At 47.5% G+C, this 15,586-nt stretch overlaps 1 protein-coding gene across 4 annotated transcripts in view; it reads right to left on the bottom strand.

Annotated features, from left to right (window-relative positions):
- The window catches only part of LOC106569193 (rho GTPase-activating protein 21), a 78,769-nt gene that overhangs the window by 27,012 nt on the left and 36,171 nt on the right, over positions 1–15,586 (bottom strand). For 3 of the 4 annotated variants that reach the window (XM_045694144.1, XM_045694146.1, XM_045694145.1), the window contains exons 5-8: positions 10,574–10,666; positions 9,961–10,039; positions 9,804–9,858; positions 2,046–3,738 (exon numbers count right to left, since the gene is read on the bottom strand). In XM_045694144.1, the coding sequence (XP_045550100.1) occupies positions 2,046–3,738; positions 9,804–9,858; positions 9,961–10,039; positions 10,574–10,666 (1,920 nt within the window). Of the gene's footprint in view, positions 1–2,045; positions 3,739–5,624; positions 6,431–9,803; positions 9,859–9,960; positions 10,040–10,573; positions 10,667–15,586 lie in introns of those variants that run through there. The other variant, XM_014140299.2, reaches the window with a different exon arrangement.

Here is a 15,586-nt window from a genome sequence, read left to right as displayed (position 1 = left end):
TTGAATGAGTAGGTGTGTCTAAACTTTTGACTGGTACTGTATATAAACTCAGCAAAAGAAGAAACGTCCCTTTTTCAGGAGCCTGTCTTTCAAAGATAATTCGTAAGAACCATTGTAAAGGGTTTAAACACTGTTTGCCATGCTTGTTCAATGAACCATAAACAATGAATGAACATGCACCTGTGGAACGGTCGTTAAGACACTAACAGCTTACAGACGGTAGGCAATTAAGGTCACAGTTATTAAAACTTTGGACACTAAAGAGGCCTTTCTACTGACTCTGAAAAACACCAAAAGAAAGATGCCCAGGGTCCCTGCTCATCTGTGTGAACGTGCCTTAGGCATGCTGCAAGGAGGCATGAGGACTGCAGATGTGGCCAAGGCAAAAAATTGCAATGTCTGTACTGTGAGACGCCTAAGAGAGCGCTACAGGGAGACAGGACGAACAGCTGATCGTCCTCACAGTGGCAGACCACATGTAACAACACCTGCACAGGACCGGTACATCTGAACATCAATCCTGCGGGACAGGTACAGGATGGCAACAACAACTGCCCGAGTTACACCAGGAACGCACAATCGCTCCATACATACTCAGACTGTCCGCAATAGGCTGAGAGAGGCTGGACTGAGGACTTGAAGGCCTGTTGTAAGGCATGTCCTCACCAGACATCACCGGCAACAAAATCGCCTATGGGCACAAACCCACCGTCGCTGGACCAGACAGGACTGGCAAAAAGTGCTCTTCACTGACGAGTCGCGGTTTTGTCTCACCGGGGTTGATGGTCAGATTCACGTTTATCGTCAAAGGACTGAGCGTTACACCGAGGCCTGTACTCTGGAGCGGGATCGATTTGGAGGTGGAGGTGGAGGGTCCGTCATGGTCTGGGGCGGTGTGTCACGGCATCGGACTGAGTTTGTTGTCATTGCAGGCAATCTCAACGCTGTGTGTTACAGGGAAGACATCCTCCTCCCTCATGTGGTACCCATCCTGCAGGCTCATCCTGACATGACCCTTCAGCATGACGATGCGACCAGCCATACTGCTCGTTCTGTGCGTGATTTCCTGCAAGACAGGAATGTCAGTGTTCTGCCATGGCCAGCAAAGAGCCCGGATCTCAATCCCATTGAGCACGTCTGGGACCTGTTGTATCGGAGAGTGAGGGCTAGGGCCATTCCCCCTAGAAATGTCCGGGAACTTGCAGGTGCCTTGGTAGAAGAGTGGGGTAACATCTTACAGCAAGAACTGGCAATTCTGGTGCAGTCCATGAGGAGGAGGTGCAGCTGGTGGCCACACCAGATACTGACTGTTACTTTTGATTTGTTCAGGGAAACATTATTCAATTTCTGTTAGTCACATGTCTGTGGAACTTGTTCAGTTTATGTCTCAGTTGTTGAATCTTGTTATGTTCATACAAATATTTACACGTTAAGTTTGCTGAAAATAAACGCATTTGACAGTCATTTTTTGCTGAGTTTACATATAGATTTTTTTTTTTATTACACAGTTTGGACTTAGGCGAACTGATAATATATATATATATTTTTTTAACTCTTAGGTGGCCCGCCAAAGGATTTCAATGGCAGAAAAAACCCTCTACACTCCCTGCCTGCCACCAAAGCTCCTTAACAACATACTGCACATCTAGCCAAGGAGATTGATCAGGTGGTAAACATGGGCCCAGTAGGAAATTTAAAAAAAAAACACTATAAAATCATGTTTCTAAATCTAATGATTTGTCATTTCTCCCCAGCAATTTCCCCTCCCATTCTTATCTGTACTGACGAACTGCTGCTGCGACTTGCCCCCTAGTCTACTCTTTTCCCTGCCTACATGCCTGGTGCTTCTGGTGCCATGGCGACTGCACAGTGCCATGGTGTTTTAGAGCTCTCTTACCGATGAAATGGTTAGAGTCATCGCATGTGTCCCAAATGGTACTCTATTCCCTATAAAAATGTAGTACTTATGAAGTATAGTGGTGTACCAAATAGAGAATAGGAAGCAATTTTGGACGCAACTGTGAAGTTAGTGTTCGGCCTCTTACCGATAAAGGGGATTGAGTCGAGGGACTCCTCCAGGTTGCTGGAGGAGCATGAGTTCTGGTCCTTCTCCTGCTTCTTGCTCAGCCGCCGCATGTGCATCTCCCGCCGCGCATCGTTGGGCAGCCAGCACACTGCGTCCGCTGCTGGCTCCGAACCGTCCTCCTCGTTCACCGCCAGGATGTAGGAAGGGTGGCGCAGGGGGCTGGGGTTCTTCACCGACCCAGGAGGCTTTTCCCTGAGGACCACGCCCAATTCTGAGGCAGAGGGGCCGCGACCGTTCACCTGGGCCTGGGGCTCTGGGCGAGGTGGGTGGTGGTGGGAGGTTTTGAGGATCCCAAGCCTCTGTGGTCTCTGATGGGAGGCGGATAAGGACGAGTACCTATGGCCCACCACCGCTGCCACCTCTCTCCCTGGCACCTCCCCTGCCGGCTGCATGGTCTCCGCCCGCCCCCTGCTCTGGCTCACATGGTTCACACCTTTGACTCCAGCTCTTTGGTCGGTTGGGGAGGGCTCCAAGCTGATAATCTTCCCCAGGTGAGAGGGTGTGTCTTGGGTCATATTAGGAGCGCTGTGAGGCTGGTGCTGGAGCTGCTCTGGTCCTTTAGCATAGAGGGTAGGATTGGGCATTGGCGTTCCCCGGAGGCTGTCCCTACCGTACCCTGCAGGGGGTCGGTGATGGACAGCCTGTTTGGAGAGGCTCTGCCTGCTGGGGCGTGTACCCTGGTCCAGCCTGCCAGCGTAGCCCCGTCTATCCACCATGGGCCGGCCCAGCTCCACAGAGTCCACATAGTCACAGTCAGAGGAGCGAGCACGGGCCTTGTGTGTTAATCCATCCTGGGACACACTACGAGGAGGCCAGTTCCTGGGGTGGACCCCCCGCTCCGCCATACTCATACGGTCCTGGGAAGAGCTGCGGGGGGGCATGTGGTGGAAGGGGGGCGGAGGTCCATGGTAGGCGCGGTCGTGGGAGGTGCTCCTGCGCCGGAGACCCTTAGGGTTGGGGCCCCAGCCACCCCGGGGGATGTGGTGGGAGGAGTTGAAGGTGTTCTGGCTGGCGGTTCGCAGGCTTTCTAGTCTCTCCTGGATGGTCCGGCTGCCATAGGCGTGGATACTCTTGTTATCGATGTACTCCCTGTAGGTCTGGTACGTCCGCCAGTCTATGTTTTGGTGAGAGACGGGGTTGGGGGAGTTAGAGTTGGGTGGATAGTGGGGTAGCGGGGCACTGTAATTGAGGAGGCTCGCCCCAGAGGGGTAGATGTCTGTTTTCCGTGGCAGGGGGTAGTGGGACACAGACCCAGGACGCACTCTGATGAGGCCAGGGTCAGGGGGCCCTACCAGGCTATAGTCTATTCTGTGTGCTGGTCCTATACGGCCTAGCTCTGGAGGAATTACCACAGTCCTCACGCTGTCGTTGCGCATGCACGCCGCGGTCTGGGATTTGGGGTACGGGTGTGCAGGAGGAGGAGGGGAGGGGGGCACGGGAATCTCCATTCGGTACCCCATGTCTGGTGGTGTTGCCCCCCGGCATGCTCCCTGTACCCCCACTCCAACTGGGGCGGGGGTCTCTGTAGCCTGGGCCATCCCCGGGGGCTTACAGTCTACACGAGGGTAACATATGGGGGGCGGCTCGGGGATGTGACGGGCGTTTCCACTGTAGGCACTGCGACTTCGGAGGTACGCATCCTGGGAATAGGCCTGGCGAGAGAAAGATGAGAGGGTAAGATACAACAACAGTGTCCACTGGTCACAATTCACTCCCTACCCCTTCTTCCCCTTGGCCCTAACCCTTCAAAGTTTGCAGATTTGTAGGGTGGAAGCGCTACTCTACCCTGCTTCGACCTATCTAGACTAGACCCTTCAGATCTGAAAATATAGAAGAGCAAGGGCAAACAGCAAGGGGTAGGAAGCAAAATGGAATCAGCAATGTGTGTAATATTCAACATTGCATTTCTAATACGTCTGGTAAAGAACTGGAGCAGTGGACATTTACTAATGATAGCTGTGTGTGTGTGGGTAGGCAGGCAGGGAGCAGAATGTTGTAGTGTGAGTGCGGAGGCGGTTAGCAGGTCAGGAGAGTCACTGGTGTTCATCTGCTCTCTCCATATTTAGATAGCTAGTTCTCTGGGTACTGTTCTCTGGGTACTGTTCTCTGGGTACTGTTCATCTGCTCTCTCCATATTTAGATAGCTAGTTCTCTGGGTACTGTTCATCTGCTCTCTCCATATTTAGATAGCTAGTTCTCTGGGTACTGTTCATCTGCTCTCTCCATATTTAGATAGCTAGTTCTCTGAGTACTGTTCATCTGCTCTCTCCATATTTAGATAGCTAGTTCTCTGGGTACTGTTCTCTGGGTACTGTTCATCTGCTCTCTCCATATTTAGATAGCTAGTTCTCTGGGTACTGTTCTCTGGGTACTGTTATCTGGGTACTGTTCATCTGCTCTCTCCATATTTAGATAGCTAGTTCTCTGGGTACTGTTCATCTGCTCTCTCCATATTTAGATAGCTAGTTCTCTGGGTACTGTTCATCTGCTCTCTCCATATTTAGATAGCTAGTTCTCTGGGTACTGTTCTCTGGGTACTGTTCATCTGCTCTCTCCATATTTAGATAGCTAGTTCTCTGGGTACTGTTCTCTGGGTACTGTTCATCTGCTCTCTCCATATTTAGATAGCTAGTTCTCTGGGTACTGTTCATCTGCTCTCTCCATATTTAGATAGCTAGTTCTCTGGGTACTGTTCATCTGCTCTCTCCATATTTAGATAGCTAGTTCTCTGGGTACTGTTCATCTGCTCTCTCCATATTTAGATAGCTAGTTCTCTGGGTACTGTTCATCTGCTCTCTCCATATTTAGATAGCTAGTTCTCTGGGTACTGTTCATCTGCTCTCTCCATATTTAGATAGCTAGTTCTCTGGGTACTGTTCTCTGGGTACTGTTCATCTGCTCTCTCCATATTTAGATAGCTAGTTCTCTGGGTACTGTTCTCTGGGTACTGTTCATCTGCTCTCTCCATATTTAGATAGCTAGTTCTCTGGGTACTGTTCTCTGGGTACTGTTCATCTGCTCTCTCCATATTTAGATAGCTAGTTCTCTGGGTACTGTTCATCTGCTCTCTCCATATTTAGATAGCTAGTTCTCTGGGTACTGTTCATCTGCTCTCTCCATATTTAGATAGCTAGTTCTCTGGGTACTGTTAACTGTTCACTATGCAACAAGAGCATGCTGTGCTGCCGCAACATGAGCAAATTATCCAATGATGGAAATGTTTTTCAGGAACTTTATTTCCACTGATTTCTGTTATACAAGATATGTAAGAGCAAACAGAAACAGTCCTATTCTGTCCAATACTACTGAGTAGCCAGCAAGCGGGCATAGCTAGTCAGGTGATCTGTGATTGAATAGAGTGGACAAGAAGCAACAGATGTGTTGGAATAAAGAAGGAAAGAGACAAGACTGGCATGCAAGACCAAACAGTGATATACAGGAAGGTAGCCTAGTGCTATACAGGAAGGTAGCCTAGTGCTATACAGGAAGGTAGCCTAGTGAAATACAGGAAGGTAGCCTATCTGTTTGGTTTACCCACCTTCTGGCTGACAGCACTGGCACTGTTAGAGCGAGACCTGAGACTCACAGAGATGGAGGGGGTCGGAAGACGCCCAGAACCCACAACTGTCCTCACAGCGCTAAACTTAACCTCCGTTATCATACTCCCAGGCAGCTTTTCAACACTCCAGCAATGATACCTCAACACTCCTTCCAGCGAAACGCCAGCAGACAACGATGATCACGCACATAGATTCCATAAATGGTAGATTCCGTATAGCTGGCTGTGCAGCCTTCGTCCATTTGTCAAATGCCCGTCCATATTATTTTTCTCTGTTTGTCTTGCAACTAGCAAGCACAAAAAGTGACACGTCAGAATTGAGTGGACTTTAAACCCCATCACCTGGTATCGTATTACAATTGTTACGTAAGTCTCAACTGTATCCACAATCAGTGTTCTACAGGCAATCACTAGACCCTCCCTTCACCAATAGGGCACTAGTGGAGAGTTCATGGGTCAAGGGCCTTTATCAATGTCTGCGTCTGAAATGGCACCCTATTCCCTATGTAGTGCACTACTTTGACCAAAGCCATAGCAACCTATTCCCTATATGGTGACCAAAACTAGTGCACTAAATAGGGAATAGCTTTCCATTTCAGACGTAGCCTGGAATTAGCCTACTAACATGGCAATGGAATGAATGACACCACTAACTAGCAAAGCAGCTATGTGAGAACAGTACCTTACCTCAACCCATCCTCAAACAAAAACATGACAACATGCATTACAAAGAGAAAATTAGACAGGGGGGAGCACAACATCAACATGTGTGGTCAAGTGGTTGTCATCATCCCTGCTGCAGCATGCTTACCAGATCAGTGGTCTCCCGTGAAAAAGGCTACCGTTACAGCAGGAGAGAAAACGAGAGCAGTGAGAGGAGAAGAAGAATAGGGAAAAGGCTAACAGCAGAGCAAATCAGACACACACACTATAAAAAAGAAAAGAGAACAGATAGTCGTGACCACTGATGCCAGGGCTCTGGAGTCAAAGCACTAAAAATCCATCAGAGCTGCAGCCACAGAGGGAAAGCGAAAACGGGGACCGGACGTTGGCCGTGGCAGGACTGTCATATTAGCGATGCCAGCTGTGTGTGCCAGTCTGACCTGGGCGAAGTGTAGGTGGCAAGAGCAGAGGTAGCCTGCTGCCTCCGACAACAGCGAGCTCTCCATCTCGCTGTTGCTCCCTCCAGCCGACTGCAGCAGCCAGGTTACAGCACTTACTGGATGAGCTGCTGCCTCACTCCCTCTATCTGGTATCGCTCACATGACAGAAGCAGCTGCTTGATTCTAGATTCAGCTCAGATGATACTGCTTCCTATCCTCTTCTGCTCTCCCTCCTTCTCAGCAGCATCAACCTGTTCACAACTAAGGGGCTGTCAGCTGACTACAGCTGGTTTGATGATCTTCCCTCCCTCTCCCTCACTCAGCGTCTCTCTCTTGCTAAGCCACTGATTTTACTGCTGTTGACGTGTTCCGCTGTAGCTGGTTTTGTGTGTGTGTGTACTGGAGTCTCTCTCCTCCTCCTCTAGTTAATAATGTCAGCCACCCAGCGAGCCGTGATGTTAATCCTTCAGCCCAGGCACAGCTGCATCAGTAGCGCGATACTCTGCCTCAGCAGTGGCTAGCCTTTTCATACGCCCCGCTATCCTAGCACTGTGGACCAGCGGCCGCTAGCTAACGCAACAGATGTGCAACACAGCCCAGGGAAGGGGAGGAGAGGGAGAGAGCAGAGAAATGGGGGATGGGAAAAGAGAAGGGAGAGAGGGAGGTGGCTGAGCCAATAGGAAGGGAGAGAAGGAAAGAGGAGGGTAGGGAGAGGAAGCATAGGGAATAGGTGGATGTTTACAGGCTCTGCTCTTCTATGATGATGTATGCCAGCTTGAGGGGCTCAGGTACTGAAGCTTGCTTTGTTTTAATTCAGGTTTTCTGTGAAATATCTTAAACAGGACAGTTACCCAGTGTATGATCCAACCCCCCCTCATTCCTAGATGGTGTCAGCTGTGGCAAGCCAACAGTGAGACTTGAGGAGTAAGGGAGACAACGAAGGCTCTTAAGATGATTCCACAGTGTTTATTTAAATGACAATACTACTATGCGAGTACTCCCCTTTCTGTTACTTATACACATATACTCATCACGCAGAGATATGTAGCAGCTCAGAGAACTGAGTTTCCCTTCCTACTGAACCTGCAGCAGAATGCTTATCAGGCACCTCTAGTTGCTAGTAGCTATTGTGCATGAAAAGTTAATGATGAGAGTGGAAGCACACGCACGTTACTTTCTTAGGAGGTAACGTCATGTGGGCTTCCTTCAACTGCACTCAATTCACTGCTACAGTACAGAGACATGCAGGACTAGTCTGTGGGAGGAGAGAGAGATGGAGTAAGAGATGGAGGGAGGGAGGGAGGTGAAGAGAATGAACTGGCTGCCAAGAGCACTAAACTCCCACAATCTCAGTAGATGTTGTTTTTCTCAGTTTCAGATGTGCCAATTTGAGAATGCATCCTACAACCTGCATTTCCCTGCTATTCCAGCATCAATTGAGCTCCATTTGACATCGGCCCAACTCTGCCTGCCCCCTGTGCTAATCTAAAATTAAATGTCAGCGGAAGGCAAGCTGAACCTCTTAGGCTCTCTGCTCAACTATTTATACTGGACACCGATTTTACGCAGCAATGCCTCCATGGCCAAGTCCTTTGTAACCTCTCTCTAACTATTCTGTGCGACAGGGAGCATGTGTCAATGAGTAGCCACAGAGCCTTTGGTAAGGTAAACATTCCAACACGGTGTTAATAGGCTCAGCTGTTAGACAATAGTGAGGTTGAGTCATTAAGCTGATGGGGACAGTTTGTGCTACAGTTGACAACAGGCTAGGTGTGACAGGTCAGCTAGTGTGGTGAAAAGGGTGGAACCTGTGTTGACACAGCCAACCTCTCTGAATAGAACTGTACTAAGAGAGATGGTATGCATTAAGATGAACACATTTTATTAGTGTGTGTGGAGTTCACAATTCGTAAGGAATGGCATTCTTTCCTTTCTCAAAAACGTTCTATATTTGACTTATTATTTTGATCTCACCCATGCGAGAGAGAGAACAAAAGTTTAGAGATAGTCAATACTTTACGAGTGCCAGTGTTTCCCCTATATGCATTTCGCAGCGGCGCACCGCCTCTACTAAATCACGGCCGCTGCAATAAAACAATTGTTATTCTTTTTTTCCTTTTTTATTATTACAGGAAATTAAACTGCTAATTTTCTCTCAGCCCCATGGCAAAATGTGTTGATCAGGCAGAAGACAAATGTCTGAAAACACTTTCATACAATGTGATTATTTGCGAGAGGCTAAACATTTGTGCACAACAATTTTACAAAAGGTAACGATCAACTCTGACAGCCCTAATTTTGAAACATTTCAAACCCATTTCCTCCTCTGGCTGATTGGCTGTGAAGGAGCAAACCTGGAGTACCGCCTGTCACACGCTCTGGAGAGCATGTTTGATGCTGATCCCTGTTGCGTAAGGACATAGTGGGCGAGAAACAGAAACCGGCAGGGAGTCTGTAGCATGCTTTAGTTTACATATGCATTTATGCTGCTTAGATTCTAAATCATTTCTCCCCTGAGTAGAAACAATCATCTTGCCTCAGACCTACTAACATGCAACTCTTCTCCATGTCAAAAGTCGAGACTTAAGAGTTTGTGCGTGTGTGTTTGTTTGTGTGGTGTGTTTGTTTGTTTATTAAGTGTGTGTGAGTTTATTAAGTATGTGAGAGTGTTTATTTCTCAAAGTGACCCTTCCAGCTCCCAGAATGAGGTCAGCCCTGCTGCAGAGAAGCATTAGCAGCACTTGGAGCTCCAGCAGCAGTCAGTGGAGAGGACAGGCTGTGGTGGCCTGGTTATGAGGCCCAGATAGAGCACTCTGAAGGGAGGGGGTTTCATCAGAGTACTGCCCGTCCCCTCTGGAGCAGGACTAGTCTCCCCACATACACCCTTCACAGAGAAACTAGAACTGCTTCACTGATCTAACGCTTGATCACAATAATAACGACTAAGTTGATGACTTAGAAGTGGAAAGAGACGCAGACAGAAGTACTTCTGTTTTACAGTGGGTAAATATAGGAAGAGACTAAATCACTGCAGTAATGATCTTTACAAACTTACCAGCTGCAGTATGTCTTCATCTTTTGGCATAACACAGAGTTCAAGAAAGGCATCACTGTAATAGAAACACAAAGCCAAAAAAAGTAAACAATAACAAAAGACAAGCAGGAAATCAGTCACTGACAACAATAAAGGTATTTTTATTTTGAGCCATTACCTGTTTTGTATCAAGGCTATGACCTGAGAGTAGGTTTTCCCAATGATACTCGCTCCGTTCACCTTTACTATCCTGTCTCCTGTTGACAATTAGAAGAGAGAGGGTTAGAAGTTAGACTGGTAATATGTGAGTGACAGCGTTAATGGCAGGTGTATGTGTCTTTGAAGAGAGGAACCTGGGCTGGTTATAGGGTAGTAGGCCCTTAGCTCAGTAAGAGGCAGCTTCCCTACTAGGCTGACAGTCAGAGGGGAATGAGGAAAGGAAACTGATCAGTCATCTGATGTGTGTTTACTATAATTCAGTGCCTGAGGAAGCTGAGCTCTCTGCCTCTACTAACACAACTCCACAGACAGAAAACTAACAAAACAATCTGAGAACACTACTGAGAATCTCTGAGCAAACTACTGAGAATCACCATAACTATAGTAGTCCTGCTGTATCGTAAGGGAATACAGTCATGTTGATATTCTTTTTCCAAAACTCACAAAATTGCTTTAAATATATTGATTCTATAATACAATTATTTCTATGACGTCACCTAGCTATGATAACGGCAGAAACCACAGAGAACATAGGAAGGTACAATTTCAGTGCGTTGCCGTTAATCAGTTACCTGTGCAGAGTCCAGCTTCGTTGGCGGGACCTCCCTCCTTCACTTGCTTCACAAAGATGGTGTCCATCGGCTCCAGCCTGTTCCGTTGTCTCCCTGACAACAAAGACAAAGGTTCATCATCAGCAACCATCAAACACATTCCTCTGGAGGTCACATGGTGGAGACATACCAGATCTGCTCATAAGAGTAACACAGTAGTCATTAAATGAATAATCACAGTCATACTGCAGATCTGCCCAGATTAGGTACAATAGGATGTTATCATGAAGTGTCTAGAAGGGTAGTAGTCAGATTAAATGTCCCTTTAGAAAGACATTGTTGACCACAGCAGACCTACAATACACTACACTAAGAGCAGAGGACCCAAACTAGAACGCACCACCCACACTGAGACGCACTCTGAATGTGAAGCAGCCAGCCCAACAAGACACCCGGCTACCAGACACAACCCTAAACTGTAGACATTTACTAAGGGGAGAAAGAGTGAGTGGGAGAGTGAGTGAGAGCAAGAGCAACAGGATGACAGAGACAGAGAAAGTGATTTATAGAGCAATAGATAAGGAGGAGCTGTCACAACATTCAGAGGCATGTGAATTAAAGCAGTGACAGCAGAATAACAGAGTGGTTTGGTTTCTCTGTGTGTCACATTGCCTGTTCCTAATACAACAAGACTAAATGAGAATGGAGGAACTCATCTGAGTTGGGAAAAGCCTCCTAATATGGTGGGTGAGCTGGTGGGGATTTGGGGAAGGGAAATGAATACATCTGAGTTTAGTTGGAGAACCTGTTTGCTCATTCTTCCCCTGTCTCCTAGCAGCTGCATATAGGGGAGGAAAGCAAAGGAGAGTGAGGGAGTAAGAGGGAGGGAGAGCAGAGAGAGAGTGAGGGAGTAAGAGGGAGGGAGAGCAGAGAGAGAGTAAGAGGGAGGGAGAGCAGAGAGAGAGTGAGGGAGTAAGAGGGAGGGAGAGCAGAGAGAGAGTGAGGGAGTAAGAGGGAGGGAGAGCAGAGAGAGTGAGGGAGGGAGAGCAGAGAGAGAGTGAGGGAGGGAGAGCAGAGAGAGAGTGAGGGAGTAAGAGGGAGGGAGAGCAGAGAGAGAGTGAGGGAGTAAGAGGGAGGGAGAGCAGAGAGAGAGTGAGGGAGTAAGAGGGAGGGAGAGCAGAGAGAGTGAGGGAGTAAGAGGGAGGGAGAGCAGAGAGAGAGTGAGGGAGTAAGAGGGAGGGAGAGCAGAGAGAGAGTGAGGGAGTAAGAGGGAGGGAGAGCAGAGAGAGAGTGAGGGAGTAAGAGGGAGGGAGAGCAGAGAGAGAGTGAGGGGAGTAAGAGGGAGGGAGAGCAGAGAGAGTGAGGGAGTAAGAGGGAGGGAGAGCAGAGAGAGAGTGAGGGAGTAAGAGGGAGGGAGAGCAGAGAGAGAGTGAGGGAGTAAGAGGGAGGGAGAGCAGAGAGAGAGTGAGGGGAGTAAGAGGGAGGGAGAGCAGAGAGAGAGTGAGGGAGTAAGAGGGAGGGAGAGCAGAGAGAGTGAGGGAGGGAGAGCAGAGAGAGAGTGAGGGAGGGAGAGCAGAGAGAGAGTGAGGGAGTAAGAGGGAGGGAGAGCAGAGAGAGAGTGAGGGAGGGAGTAAGAGGGAGGGAGAGCAGAGAGAGAGTGAGGGAGGGAGTAAGAGGGAGGGAGAGCAGAGAGAGAGTGAGGGAGTAAGAGGGAGGGAGAGCAGAGAGAGTGAGGGAGTAAGAGGGAGGGAGAGCAGAGAGAGAGTGAGGGAGTAAGAGGGAGGGAGAGCAGAGAGAGAGTGAGGGAGTAAGAGGGAGGGAGAGCAGAGAGAGTGAGGGAGTAAGAGGGAGGGAGAGCAGAGAGAGAGTGAGGGAGTAAGAGGGAGGGAGAGCAGAGAGAGAGTGAGGGAGTAAGAGGGAGGGAGAGCAGAGAGAGTGAGGGAGTAAGAGGGAGGGAGAGCAGAGAGAGAGTGAGGGAGTAAGAGGGAGGGAGAGCAGAGAGAGAGTGAGGGAGTAAGAGGGAGGGAGAGCAGAGAGAGAGTGAGGGAGTAAGAGGGAGGGAGAGCAGAGAGAGAGTGAGGGAGTAAGAGGGAGGGAGAGCAGAGAGAGTGAGGGAGGGAGAGCAGAGAGAGAGTGAGGGAGGGAGAGCAGAGAGAGAGTGAGGGAGTAAGAGGGAGGGAGAGCAGAGAGAGAGTGAGGGAGGGAGTAAGAGGGAGGGAGAGCAGAGAGAGGTGAGGGAGGGAGTAAGAGGGAGGGAGAGCAGAGAGAGAGTGAGGGAGTAAGAGGGAGGGAGAGCAGAGAGAGTGAGGGAGTAAGAGGGAGGGAGAGCAGAGAGAGAGTGAGGGAGTAAGAGGGAGGGAGAGCAGAGAGAGAGTGAGGGAGTAAGAGGGAGGGAGAGCAGAGAGAGTGAGGGAGTAAGAGGGAGGGAGAGCAGAGAGAGAGTGAGGGAGTAAGAGGGAGGGAGAGCAGAGAGAGAGTGAGGGAGTAAGAGGGAGGGAGAGCAGAGAGAGAGTGAGGGAGTAAGAGGGAGGGAGAGCAGAGAGAGTGAGCTCAGCTGCACAACTCCCACTCCTTCCCAATAAACAAACACAGCTCCAGGCTCACTAGACACAAAGCTCTGCTCAACTACTTACCACTGTGTAAGTTGGTGAATTATCATTGAATAGGAATGTTGTATCTTATGTGGAAGTCTCAGTGAGTACGTTTGATATTAAACTGATTATGGCAGTAGGCAGAGTATGGCATTAGTCATGTAAACACACTACGCTCCTCATCTTAAATCGGCGTACAGTCGTACTCAAAGGAAACATACGCCGATTAAAACACCTGGTTTTCTGAGTATTTTTTTATTATTAGGACATGTAAACGTCTTAATCAGAGTTATAGATGGGTATCTGATCTGCTCATGTGCTAGCATGAGCAGTGCAAGCTTCCTTCTTTTGCACGAGTGAAGTGAGTTTGGAAAAACTGACAATATTTGCATACAAACTTTATGTCCGAACTCAGAATCAAATATGCTCCATAAAAATAACATGGTCACTGTGATAAAACATTTATTTTGATAGCCGATTTTCTGCATTTATCAGAAGTCCCATCATGTAGCCCGATTTCACGTGGTCACGCAGGGCTGACCCCATTTAGTGCAACTGCCAGGTCGCAATTGTAAATGAGAACTTGTTCTCAACTAGTTTTAAATAAAGTTTTTTGTGGTGTAGTCTACAAGACACCAGCCTGATTCACGCCTTTTCTGAGTGGACTAATCCGTTGTGGTGGCACAGTCCATGACTAAGACCTGCTAAAACAAAAGAAAAGTAAGTTTGAATGACACTGAGGGGCAGTGTTGTTACAGCTAATACCTGTTTGCCTGAGGCTGATACCACACAGGTGTTTGTACACATGCATATACACACATACACTCATTCAAATGCGCACACACACACACACACACACACACACACACACACACACACACACACCACGTGTACATACACGGGGACACACACGTAAATAGTGCCATACATGCACTCAAACATATTCAGTTGGCCTTGCTGTTATGATCCTTGATGTCTTTTTTTTTTTTTTAGCATGGTTGTTTTCTGTTTTCCTTTCTTTCTCGTTTCATTTTGTTGGTTGTTGGTGCATTTGGGGGGGGTCAGATGGTTGAGGGGCAGCTCTTGGGGGATTGTGGGGGGGGGGCGGCCTGGGGTTGGGAGCTTAGTCCGGGGGCTGATAGTTCTCTGGTTCAGGTCCCCGTTTTTGACCTTGTGGGAGGTCTGTCGACGTGCCCTTGAGCAGGGCGTTGACCCTGGTTGCTTCTGTGGGTCTCTGGATGGGAGTCTGTTAGATGACTAATGTGATGTAAATGTTGAGCAGCTTCACTGCAAGTAGATTGTATGTTATAATATTCAATAAAAAATACAAAAAAGGCATGCGCTACTGAAAATGTAAATGGTTATATTACATAAGAACAGGTGCAAACATAAAAATATTTTAAAACAAATATTATTTCTCCCGCGATAGTGGTCGCTGTCCGCGGTTATGAAATTGGCGCCTTTTCCTAGACCATGTTTCTATGTGCATAATAGCAAAGTTAACCAGCTTACTGGTGTTGAGAACAATATAGCATCTGTGGAGTTAGGAGATGAGAAAACAGCCCTTGCCTTAATTGTCTAAGAGATGAAACTAACTTGATTAGGTCTATAATCAATAGCCTAACTGCTTAATGTGCCTGGCATTATGAATAATCCATATACTGTATATCTACAGAAATAAGACATATCCTGCTTCTGTTGCCAGTTTGTTTAACAGCCTACTAATTCCATGAGCACCAAGCCACATGCAACATGTCGGATAAACAACTTCACAAATTCTGATTCCGTGAACACCAAGTCACATGCAACTACAACATGTCAGATAAACAACTTCACAAATTCGTCTGTTTTCAATCTTTGCTACGCCGTAATAAAAGGCTTCACACTTTTTTTTAACTTTGTTAGAACAGCCTCTCTGGTATTATTTATCATTTATTTATTTAGTGTTTACACTGTTCCAGATTGTCCAAAAAAATGATATTTATAATAACCTTCCTGTTTCGTGATCTCCATATTATTACGATCATCATTATAATAAGTCATGTCATTATAATTAGTAGTCATAGTTTATCTGCCTTCGAGCTGTAAGCCTAAGAGCATATCCTGTTTAGTTTTACTACCTTAACTTAAGCCTAGATTTCAATACTTATATTTAGTGTATTTGGAAAGTATATAGACCCCTTCCCTTTTTCCACATTTTGTTAAGTTACAGCCTTATTCTAAAATGTTTTTTAAATGTTTTATTCCCCTCATCAAACTACACACAATACCCCATAAAGGACAAAGTGAAAACAGGTTTTTAGAAATGTTTGCAAATTAAATTGAGCTCAGGTGCATCTTGTTTCCATTGATCATCCTTAAGATGTTTCTACAACCTGATTGGAGTCCACTTGTAGTAAATTCAATTGATTGGACATTATTTGGAAAGGTACACTTGTCTACA

The sequence above is a fragment of the Salmo salar genome, chromosome ssa14 (genome assembly GCF_905237065.1).
Source record: "Salmo salar chromosome ssa14, Ssal_v3.1, whole genome shotgun sequence".
Taxonomy (NCBI): Eukaryota; Metazoa; Chordata; class Actinopteri; order Salmoniformes; family Salmonidae; genus Salmo; species Salmo salar.
This window is presented reverse-complemented; position numbering and strand designations above follow the sequence as displayed.